We start from the raw sequence: 12,834 nt of genomic DNA on the forward strand, positions 1-12,834 counted from the left end.
CTTCAGTCTCTATTATAGTCTAGAAAAACATCCATTTTTTCTGGCTTACTCTTTCTCTTCACATCAGGCTGCCTATTCCTTATTTATACTCTTTCCTTTCTGCCCTCTTTCCTTCTCTGGAACCCCTATACCTGGAAACTTCTGTACTTGGAACATTGATGGCTAGGAACTTCCAGATTCTTAGCTGATTTCAATTTCTGTACTTGCGACCTCAGAGGTCTGCTTGAACAGAATCCCCTCCGCTCCCTGCACTATAACAAAGCTGTTCTGATCCTGAAGCTTCCATGATCTCTGAAGTCTCTTAGAGACTATGAAGCACAGATGCAGGAATCCACTGTTGACTTCCTCTACTTACCGTCTGCTGAAGACCATCATGCCTGAAACTCCCTAATGACACCTCTGGTTGTATAACTTTCACTAGTTGTATAACTCTTCCCAGTCTCTCTTTTAGGAGGTTTGAGATTCTACACCAGGGTGATAGAGTTGGTGGGCTATACTAATTTGGTTACGTAAGTGCTTGGCAGCCCCAATGTAAGGGGGTCATTGAACTGCCCTTGTATTGTATACTTCACTTGTTGTGTACTTACCTACCTTCTGTTTCCTTGGGACCAATTAGGCCACAAGGCCTTCCCTTAAACATGCCAAATAAAAGGGCCTATTGCTTTGAACATTGACTCAGTCTAATTCTTCTGCTAAACTCCTTAGTGTCAGCCATGGGCCCTAGATGTTGGTTCAAATAGACCCAATATAGTTATGTTTACCTCTAGGGGAACCTCAGCAGGGGAGGGATGACTTGAGGTCCCCAACAATGAAAGACAAGCCTGAGATACTAGTGTATCTTGGAGGAGGTACCTTCCTCTGGAAAGCAGTGTGAATAACATATACCTCTTTATGGTTCTTTGTACACACAGTGGAGGAATACAGGGGTGGATGTAAGATGAGAAAAGAACTATTCTCTTAAAAGGTAGTATTTTTTTCTAACTTTTCCATCTCTCCTCCACAACCTTGCTGTCAGTTAAGTAGTAGGTTATAACTTTGGTGCTACTATCCCAGCAATACTTGGGTGATGGAATCTGTCCCTAATAGTAACATTGCTTCCTGAACTATGTTATTACTGTGTTAAATTTGACATTTCAGAGCCTGTGTTTCTAGGTCTCTATACATGTTTCTTAACTTGAAAAGCCTGGGACCCAGTTCTGTTGATTATCCTTAGCTGTGAAATAGTTGTATATTGATGCATCTAGCTATCCCATTAAAGGTTAGTTATATTCATTGAGTGTGAGCACTGAATGGGCTACCCTCTGACTTCATCTTGTATTCCCCACCTTCAGGTTCTTCATGTATCTCTAGGTACTGTAGTCTATATCACTCCTTTTAAAAAAACACCCAATAAAAGAGACTACTGCTTTTAGTGTTGCCTGACTCATTTTTTGTGAAGCCCCTTTGGTCCTATTAATAGACTCTTTACCACTACATGGTTGTTTGATGGTGTCAGAAAGCCTCAGAGCCAATATTTGAATCTACAAACCCAGAGGTACATATTTGAGTCAAGTTTGATCCTGAACCTATATTATCAGACTTTTTTTCTGTCTATAGAACCACTTGAATGCTGCTTTAGGATAGAAGATTTCAGTAATTTTTATATTTGATGTTTATATTTGTTAGTTACTTTAAGCATTAAGAGAGGTCACCATATAGTATTGAGATTTTTCATTCACAAACATGGCAGAATTTAATTGCCCTGATGAGTATTAATTAATCACCTTGCTCAAAACATTTCTGGAACTCCTCTTAAAAGAAACTATTTTCAAAGCTACTATACCAGTCATATAATATACCAGTCTCATCTGTAACCACAGGCCAGTTTTCCTTGCTCCTTACTGTTTTTGCCTTGTTTTCTTCTTCCTTGATGGGGTTATAAGAAGGGAATGAGTCATCAGATTATGAAAGGGGAATAGATCTACATCAGGTTATATCATTATAGTTTATACCTTATTATAGCCCCTATTCTACATAAATATCACAAAGTGATATTCTTAAAGCACAAATCTTACTTTTTCCCTTCTTTGCCTCAATGGCTCCTTATCACTTTTAGGGTCAAACACAGAGTGCTCTATTTGGCATTTTAAAAACCTTCACAATCTGTCTAACTTACTGTTTAGCTTACTTGCTGTATCTTACATGCCATCCAACATTCCATCTCTAGTTGCCATGCTTCTATACAATTTGTCTGTCCCTCATGGCAAGAATTCGCTTTCTCTTCGCACTGTGCTTATTTGTAAACTATAGAAAAATAATTAAATTTGATAAAGCAAAGCACTGCCTTCAAAGATTTCATTTTTCCGACAAGGTGTCTCCCATGCTTATATGTCTTAATCATAAAATATTCCTTAAAAGATATAAACTGAGAAACAAAACAAAACAAAGACTATCATCAGAGAGCTGGATGGTGCATAAAGGAGGCTTCTGCTTTCACACCTGGCTACACAGATACTTTTTCTGAAATTAATGTTTTAAGTCCATTATTTGGCTGCTTGATCTTCCCTTAGTGACAAATGAGGATTTCATTAACTTCAACCTCGACTAAATTATATCAGATGGCTTCTGTTTTCAGAGTACTGTGCTGTGGACTAAATGATTAAGTAAGATATGGTTCCTGCTCTCACAGAACTCACACTCTAGTAGAGGAATATGACACATACATGAATAACTATGATAACTCTAACATATAATAAGCAAGAAAGTTGCAGCACTCCATCAACTTCCTCAGTTCCCTCTTGAGAGAAAAGGCAAACTGTTGAAAGATAAAATAAAATACTCCCCAGAGGGAAAGGGAGTAAGAGAGACTGGGTGATATTTACCTTTATACACATGGCCTCAGCATATTTTTTTTTATCTGATATAACAGCTTGGCTAGATTCAATTCAATTCACCAAATATTTATTTTTAATGTTTTTTTTTCAATTATCAAGCATTTTTTGTCCCCCTCCCTCCTCTTCTGTCCCTGAAGAAAAGAAATATTTCCATATTATCCATGTCCAAAAATGCTACATATTCCATCAGCTCTCATCAACAAGCATTTATTAAGTACTTACTATAGGTGTGGCCCCGGCAATAAAAAGAAAAAGTAGTCTTGCTTCTACATGTATACATCTAAGTAAATATCAAGTATATATAAATTAATACAAAATTATTTCAATAAAGAAGAGCTGCAGGGTTCAGAAAAGGCCTTAGGGTAGATGGTGGTGCTTGAGCTAGAATAGTACCATCTTTGAAATTTAGACCTGTTGCCTTTTGCCTCAGATTATGTGTGACTGCAAAAACTAATTGCTGACTTTTAGTTCTTTTCACAATAAGATCACATTGACTCAGGCCTCTGCATAAGGGTTTGGCCAGTGTTTGCAGGATATGTGAGGCAGCATGTTATGGTGGAAAGGGTGCTGTATCTGGAGGCAGGAGAGACCCAGGTTCAACTCTTGATTCCAGAAATTTCTACTGGTATGGTTTTGGACAAATCACTTCACCTCCGACTTTCAGTACTTTCTCTGTAAAAAGCAGGTATTACCTCATGAGATTATTTTGAGAATTGAGTGAGTTAATATACTTAAAGTGAATGTTTTATGAATCTTAAAACACTGTAAATGTCAGCTGTTATTACTGTTATTTTGTTGTTATCATTTCTAATATCATTAATACTACTACCCACATTCTGTCATATAAAGGTCATGCCAATACATTTACTTGTTCTCTCTGTACTTGCTATAGAGAGGTTAGTATGTTTACCGGCAGTATATATTGGCTATCTAAAGATGGGCTACATTCCTAAGGTGAGAAAGTCATAGATTGGAAGAACCTTAGAGTGCCATCTAATGTAATTCCCTCTTTACAGATATCCGAGGGGCAGAGGAAACTGAGGCGCAGGGAGGTGATGTTTCCCAAGATCACACTGTAGGTCACTAGTCCAGGATTTGAACCTATATCATATAAATAAAAATGTCCTCTACCATGGGAGCTTGCTCCTAAGAGTTAACATTTATATTAAGAGACAGAGAAGTCCGTTTGAAATACCTATTTTAAATTTAATATGAAACCATGAGCACTGAACATGGAGTCATAGGAACTGAGTTTGAATCACGCCTGCCACTGACTTATCTGTGTGACTTTAAGCAAGTGACTTAATCTTTCTGGGCTTCAGTTTCTTCATCCATAAAATAAGGTAGTTGGCCTAGATGAACCCAAGGTCCCATCTGGCTCTAACTCTTTGATCTTAATATCCCTGTGATAAGTATTACATAAATTACAAATCTCTGACTTAGGATAGTTTCTTCTCAAGACTTCTCTGGACAGCAACTAGGCTGTCAAAGGCCAACAGTGCCATTTGTTGGTAATCATGGGGACCTGTGTGATCCCAGATTTCTTCTTTGGTGCCTATTTTCTTCCTTTACTCTGGAAGCTTATATTTGTTTTATTTCTTCTACTCTCTGTCTTTTACTACTTATACTTATTCCACTTCAGGCAGTCTTTCCCACATACACATTTCTTTTAGCCCTTTTGCCTTACATCTTCCCATGTATCACTAGGAAAAACTATCTCTTTTATTTGGGAAGGAAGAATGACCTTTATTGTAGCTGATAAGCTCAAGAGTAGTGTTTATGATACAGTTAAATTGAGAAGTTTGTAAGTAAAATTAAATATACATATACCCACCTTATTTTCCAAAAATAGCATTTCATTTCCTGCCCCTTTTCCTTTGCATAGGCCTAGATCATTCTCCTTCCTCTCTTCTACTTCTTGGAATTTCTGGCTCTAATCAAAGCTCACATCACCTGCTACCTTCTTGCATGAAGTCTTTCTTGGATTCTGATTCCAGTGCTCAACTGAAACTGTCTTCAAAATTAACAGTAACCTCTTAATTGCCATTTATAATGATGTATTCTCAGCCTTTGTTCTTACCATCTATCCTAGAAAGTCTCTCCTCTAGGTTTTCATGACTACTTTCTTCTGGTTTTCTTCCTCCTCACTTCTTTTTGCTACAGGTCTTATCGACAAACCATGGGTATCTTCCAAGGTTCTGTTCAGGGCCCTCTTTTCCCTTTATACTATTTTTCTTGGTCATCTTTTCAGCTTCCATTGATTTAACTACCATTTCTATGCATATAATTCTTTATATATATATATATATATATATATACGTGTGTGTGTGTGTGTGTGTGTGTGTGTATATATATATATATAAAGTATACACACAAACACACACACACACACGCACGCACGCACACACATACACACACACACATGCAGTCCTAAACTCTCCTGAGCTCCAGTCTTACATTACCATCTTCCTATTGGACATCTTGAACTAGATACCCTGTAGACATCTCAAACAAAATCTGTCCAAAATAGAACTCATTATCTTTCCTTCCAAACCCTCTCTTCTTCCATATTTCTCTTGTTATTTTTAAAGGCACTGCCATCGTCCCAGTCATCAGGCTTGAAACCTTGGTGTCGTACTCAATTCCATTGTAACACTCATTTCACATATCCATTCTGTTGCCAAGTCTTGTCATTTATTTATTTACAGCATCTCTTTATATGTTCTGTTCTCTTTACTTACACAGCTGTCAATCTGATATAGGCGTTCTTCCTCACCTCACATCTGGACTATTGGCATAGCCTTCTGGTTGGTCTCCCTGCCTCAAGTCTCTCTCCCCTCTAATCCATTCTCTACTTAACTATCAGATTGATCTTCCTGAAATGTGGGTCTGACCACATATATCACCTCCCTATTTCATAAATTCCAGTGGCTCTCTATTCCCCTTAAGGATCAAATAGAAAATCTTCTGTTTGGCTTTTAAAATTGTTGATAACCTGACCTCTTCTTACCTTTCCAGTCTTTTTACTTTTTACCCTCCTTTGTGTACCCTACAGTTCAGTTCCAGTGGCCTTGTTCCTCACAGAAGATCTCCCCAAGGGTCCTGTCACCCTTGCCTATCCTCTGCAGTTCCCTATGCTTAGAATGTTCTCTCCCAACTCTTAACACCCAACTTCCCTGGTTTCCTTCAAGACTCATCTCAGATCCTACCTTCTGTAGGACTTTCCCTCCTCTCCCCACCTACCCCTTCCTACTAATACCTCCCTCTCTGAGATTATCTTCCATCTACTCTGTATGTATCTTATAGCTATATTTTTTGCATGTTTTCTTCCCCCCCATTACAATGTGAGCTATAGGGGCAATTAAAGTTTGAGCACAGGAAATACATTTTTGGCTTTCTTTGTATCCCCATTGTTGACAGCTACACCACCTTGAACATACCCAGTCTCCTCTGATCTCTGGAATCTAAGCAGGGTTGGGCTTGGTTAGTGCTGGAAGACCACCTGGGAATGCTGGGTGCTGTAGGCTTTGAGGGCAGCTAGGTGACACAGTGGGTAGAACACTGGGCCTGAAGTCAGGAAGACTCATTATCCTGAGTTCAAATGTGGCCTCAGACACTTACTACTTCCTGTGTGATCCTGGGCAAGTCACATAACCCTGTTTTCCCTCAATTTCCTCATCTATAAAATGAGCTGGAGAAAGAAGTGAAAAGCCACTCCAGTATTTCTGTCAAGAAAACCCCAAATGGGTCACAAAGAGTGAGACACTACTAAAACAACAGAACAGCAGTATCCATAGTATTTATCCCAGCACCTGGTACATAATTAACCCTTAATAAATTCTTGTGGACTTGACTAACTGACATCCCACCTATTAGCTTCCCCCTGCCAATTACTTTGTATTTATTTTGTATATATTTTGTATTTACATATCCCTGCTTATGTTGGTCCCCTCCCCTCCAATTGACTATAAGCTCCTTATGAGACAGACTGTTTTCATTTTTACGTTTGTATCACTAGTGCCTAGAAAATTTTAAGAGTAGATGCTCTCATATACCGTGATTTATTTTGGATTTTTATTAGCACATTTTAGATTTAATAAATTCTTCTTGAATTGAACGTAACATTCAGAAACTCCATAAAGTCATCACCTACCCCCTTGAAGTAGACCTGTACCAAACTTAATGCCATGTCTTTATTGAACTCCCAACAGATAACGGGTAATGATGTTCTGTTTATAATAAATTTCCAGTGAAATTACTTCAAAATTACATTTACACCAGGTATATCTTATGGACAAAGCAACAGTGACCTGGAAGCGCTGCATCAGGCCTATCATCATATTGATCAGTCCCTGGGAGACACAGATGAACCCAGAATTGAGAGCAGCAAGAGCTTAGTGCAGGACGTTCCTCAGGAAACGGATGAGTGCTCAAAAAACATCTCTACTCCTGAATCTGGTAAAATGCTAATGACAGTGTGACATGGTCATTGCCACCAATAGAAGCACTCTTACTTGTGCTCCTAGGATATAGGATACAGCTTTGAGCAGCGAGAGCCCCTTGTTGTTATAGGGTACTTTTGGATGCTGTTTAATGTAATTTACATGTAATTTACTGTATTAATAGTAACACGTGTCTTTTATTGTGTCTGTCCTCATCTTTAAATGATTAACTTAAAGTCTGTACTAGACACCATGGGCGTAGCTGAAGTTACAACCATCAATAGGTTAAAATTTCAGTTTCCCAAAATAACATCTTGAACAATAAGAAAATTTAAATGTTTAAACCATTTTACTGATTCAATGAAATCACATCTTTTACATACTCTTAACCTGTGATAGCAGCTAGGTGGCATAGTGGATAGTGCGCTGGTCCTGGAGTCAGGAAGACTCATCTTTCTGAGATCAAATCTGGCCCCAGACACTTACTACTTCCTGTGTGAGCCTGGCAAGTCACTTAACCCTGTTTTACCTCAGTTCCTCATAATGAGCTGGAGAAATAAATGAAAAACCACTCCAGTATCTCTGCCAAGAAAACCCCAAATGGGAGTCACAGAGGGTCAGACATGTTTGAAAAAGGACTAAACAGCAACACTTAGAGATGGTCAGTATATATTTAGATCAGTAGACAGAATTGGCTTTCGTTTACAGTCAAAAGAAGCCCTGTTTATGGTGTAGAAAGACAGCCCTCTCTGTAGTTGAAGGATATTGTTTATATTATGCTGACAAACCATTTGAAGAAAGTGTAATTTTGAGTCTAATTGTCTCTTAGAACTGATTTTTATTTTTAGCAGTTCAAATAGTTTTTTTATTCTCCTAGACCTGCATACTGTAGAGGAGTTGATGAAGCCTATTAGAATGGATTCATTGCTTGGCAACTATTTTGGTGGACAGCCTGTCAGGTAGCTGTTTCTTTGTATATATTGTATTTTTTAAATAGAGGCCATGGACAATTTTAAAGCAATTTACCCTGACCCCAAAATATTTCTAGTCATATTGGGTTAAAGCTTTCTGAAATACAGAAATAATTACAGTTCAGAACTATAGTAAGTTTTTTAGAGTAGAATGCTAGTACATACTGTGATAAATTTAAATTTTTGTAACTGCTGTAATTTTGATCATCAGCCAGCAAATGTTTATTAAATTTCTACCACATGCCCTGCACTAGGCTAAGCACACAGGAAACAAGGACAAAGAAAAAAACAATTCCTATTCGTAAGGAGTTTGCATTCTAATGGAGGAGACAACAAGTGCATCTAAAAATATATGTAGCATAGCATTAATAAAAATACACACAAATATAAAAATATATAGCATAGAGTTAAGAAATACAAACATAAATACACAAAGTAGTCAAATACAAGATAGTTTGGGAGGGAGGGTCCTAGCAGTTGAGGAGATCAGTGAAGGCTGCATGCCCCAAATGGTTCCTTGATTGCATTTTAATTGAAGAGAGGGACTGTTTGAGGGCCAGATGCAAAGGGAGTACATTCCGTGCATGGGGAAATGACCAGTGCAAAGGCAGAGATGTAAAATATAGAGTGTTATGAGTGAAGAACAAAGAGAAGGCCATTTTAGCTGAGTTTCATTGTGTAAGGGGATGGGGTATTGTCCAATGAGGCTAGAAAAGTAGGTTATATGGGGCTTTAAAAGATAAACAGTGGAACTTAACATTCTATTCTAGAGGTAATAGGAAGCCACTGAAGTTGGTTAAGTAAGGGAGTTCTACACTTAAAGTTACTTTGGCAGCATAGTATAGAACGGATTAGAGTGGTGAGTGACTTGAGACATGAAGACCGATGAGAAGTTGCAATAATGTAGGCAAAAGGTCACGAAGGGCTAAACTAAAGTAAGAGTTGTGTTGAGTGGAAACAAGGGGCCAAATGTGAGAGATGTTGTAAGGGCAAGAAGGCCAAGATGTGGTGCCTAACTAATTATGTGGGGGAGGGGTCAAGCATGATGTTGAGATTGAGTCACAGATTGGAAGGATGGTGGTACCTTTAACAGAAATAGAGAAGTTTTGAAGAGGGAAAGTATTAATGGGAAAGAGAGAATTCAGTTTTAGACGCATTGAGCTTGTTATCTCTATGACATCCAGCTTGAAGTGTCTAGTCAGCAATTAGTGATACAGAATGAAGCTTAGGGGAGAGACTGGGATTGTATATGTACATGTGGGAGTCATCTGCTTAGAGATGATAGTTAAACCCATGGGAGAGAGAAGAGGGCCCAGGACAGGACATTGTGGAATATTCAGTTAGAGACCGATATGAAGGAGATTAAGAAGGAGTGAACAGGCAGGCAGTGAACAAGGAGAGAGTAATATTAAATGAAAATTTTTAAAATCATAATTATTCTATTTGATAAAATTATCTACATGAATCTTGTGTTAATTTTGAAGGAGACGGAATAACATTGTTAGCTTTGATCGTTATTGAAGATACATCCAAGTAAAAATATTTATACTGTAATGCCTAGTATGGAGCTCATGCGCTAAAAGATGTTTGTTGAATGAAAGAATAAAAAGAGTGAATGAATAAAAACAAGTACATGCTGCTACTAAGTGCCTACATTAAAAAGAAATATTTAGAAGTACCAAAGTTAAAAGTCTTGATTTAACAAATCTTGGAAGGGTCAATGAAAAATAACATTTTCTACATTCTTTGCATCTTTTTATAGCACAAAAAAACCGATTGATACTAAGACAACTGAATTTGTTACTCCTCCATCTCTTAAGAAACAACCTCTTGTAATGTCTCAGGAAAAGGAGCAGCACCGTCTGGATCAGTTTGTTGAAAAGAATGAGAAGAATATTTTTTTGCAAAAGACTGGAAACAAAATTAGTGAAAGTAGTTTGCCAAGAGTGACTCCTACCGAAGAACATCTAGATAAAATGCAGCTTGATCTTTTAAGGAAAAAACTATCCCAAGATTCCTCACCCTCACTTCCTGACAGTAAAATTAATCAAGTAAGTATTATTTCAGATCACTAAAATGTTTAATCAGATAAATTATAGACGTTACAAGTAAGACATGTTAGCTTAACTAATTGCAATACATGTCCTGGAAAGAACATTGATTGTGGAAACAGAAAGACTGGATTTGTGTCCCAGATGTGCTGCTGTTTACTTGTGTGATCTGTGTGATATTAGACAAGTCATGTAACACCTCTAGTTTTAACCTAGTTGCCTCATCTGTTAAATGAATAATTTGGCTTACATAGAATCTGAGATCCTTTCTAGTTCTGAAATCCTCTGAGCCTATATAAATAGCTGATAACACTTGATTGAAAGATGTAAAGAACCACCAATCTTTACCCTGTAACAAATAATGAATTTATTAGAAAATAAGCTTGTTGAGTTCAAAAATTGGTCCCTTATTTTAGCAGAATCTTCTAATCAGTAGTATGGGTATGACTATACCACTGCTTACTATGTGCCAAAAATGTACTTCTTACTTGAGAAAATTGGACATAGAATTTGACTAGTAAACAAAATTAGATTTAATAGTCATTCTTAATCTATATTTGTAAAACCAAAACCCTATCTTTGCTCATATTTTACATCTTTTCTGCTGTGGACACCCATTTAGATTTTAGAAAATATGAGAAATTATGTTCCCGTTGTGGCTTAAGGTTTGCAGAAATATATGAAAAGGGCATTTCATAGGCTTATTAATGAATAGGCAGAGAAAAGGTGTTAAAGATAAGTCTTCCCCAGTTTCTGCACACTATTCATGTTGTCAGTGAAGGTGGTATTTCCTATGAAAGACTTTAAGCTGCTCACTTTGTAGGTATGGGTAAAAATGTTAAGGATTCAGGTAGGGTACATGGAGAGTCCTTTGTTATCCTTCCTAGGTTGTCTTCTCTTAAAAATTAATCTTTTAATGATCATTGTAACTTAGCCATGTTTTTATTTCATTTACTCCTATAGTTAAATTCCAAATACTTAAGTAATACATGCTCCTCTCAAATTCTTATTCTGTACAGTCCATCAGACCTCAGTTACCTCAGCTGAGCTCTGGAGAGGATGCTGTCAGTCCTCTTATCAATAAACAGGCAACATCCAAGAAGACAAGAAGTACACCTCCTTTACTTAAGAGAAAATCACAGAGTGGCCCCTATGCATCTGTGAGAAGCTCCGGATATGGAAAATCATATTCACCACTAAAAGCTTTTTCTGCTATTGAAAAGAAAACATCAAAGGACATAATGAAAAAGGAAAACTTAAAATCCAAATCCCCTCCATATAAAATCAGACAAAAAGGTAATTGATTATTATACTTTAATAATTTGTACTTTCAAACTTCTGTCACAGCTCAAAGAACCAAAAAAATGCCTTTTCAGTCTAGTCCATATTTCTTATAATTGTGTACTAAATTAAATCAACCAGTGAGCATTTATTAAATGTTGACTTGTTCCAGATGCTGTAAAAGGCACCACAGTGGTAAGTTAATATATTATTATCATTATTGTTATTATTATTACTACAGGCTGCAGTTTATTCATATTTTCCAACATGTTTTTCATTGTCCTTATCTGTTCCTGTCTTTGCAAGTGGAGTCCCAGAGTGTCATAGCATATGTTCATTTAATTTGGAAGTCTTGTCAAGGTCCTCTTAGAATTTCTCTAGTGTTTCATCTTTTCCAAGAGAGACTGGCACATAAAATGAAATTATTTTCATTATTTTCATGGGTTTTTTTTACAAGTTCTTATCATGGTCATTGCAGTATGAGATAAGCAGATATCCCATAAAATGGTTTTTCTTTTTGCTTTTGGCTGCATACTAAAACCAGCTAGGTGAAATTATAAGCCATATTTGCATTTAATTTAAACTGCCTTCTTGTTTTGTTTATAATAAGAATATTTATGCTGACATGATTCAGTTCCTCCAATGGTAGTAGTAATAATAGTTAACCTTTATGCAGTACTTTAAAGCTTGAAAAGCACTTTACATATGTTTTCTCATTTAATCCTCACAACAGCCCTGTGAGGTAAGTACTGTTTTTATCCCCATTTCACACATGAGGAAACTGAGACATAGAGAGGTAAAGTGACTTCCCTAAAGTTATACAGCTAGTAAATTAGGTAGAATTTGAACTTGGATCTTCTGCTAAGTCCACTTCTTAATCATTGGACAAGGATCTTGTATTTATACAATGACCAAGTTAAAGTTTATAGACAGTCTAAAATTTGTGTGATTCCAGATACTCTCTGCTCTCTTGGCTGCTATTCTCCCACTATCAGTGGAGAATGGGGAACTGCACAATACCGAGGGTAATTTTCATTGGTTGCCATGGCCAAAGAATTTATCACCAAGTATCCACCCTACTGGCAGTGAGTTTCTTGTACTTTAGAAAAGATGGTACCCCAAGAGTGGCCTCCGTCTACTTTTTGGAACAATACCTGAAGCCTTTCCAGCAAGCTTGAGCTTGGCTGGCACAACATTTGTGCATCAGGGTCACCTC

The 12,834-nt window shown here is 37.2% G+C and overlaps 1 protein-coding gene across 1 annotated transcript in view; it reads left to right on the plus strand.

Annotated features, from left to right (window-relative positions):
- Positions 1 to 12,834, plus strand: part of CEP162 (centrosomal protein 162) — a 122,722-nt gene that overhangs the window by 52,231 nt on the left and 57,657 nt on the right. Inside the window, exons 10-13 of the mRNA XM_036768893.1 lie at positions 7,155 to 7,331; positions 8,193 to 8,274; positions 10,049 to 10,337; positions 11,357 to 11,633. Of these exons, the coding sequence (XP_036624788.1) occupies positions 7,155 to 7,331; positions 8,193 to 8,274; positions 10,049 to 10,337; positions 11,357 to 11,633 (825 nt within the window). The remainder of the gene's footprint in view (positions 1 to 7,154; positions 7,332 to 8,192; positions 8,275 to 10,048; positions 10,338 to 11,356; positions 11,634 to 12,834) is intronic.

Source organism: Trichosurus vulpecula, chromosome 7 (assembly GCF_011100635.1).
Source record: "Trichosurus vulpecula isolate mTriVul1 chromosome 7, mTriVul1.pri, whole genome shotgun sequence".
Taxonomy (NCBI): Eukaryota; Metazoa; Chordata; class Mammalia; order Diprotodontia; family Phalangeridae; genus Trichosurus; species Trichosurus vulpecula.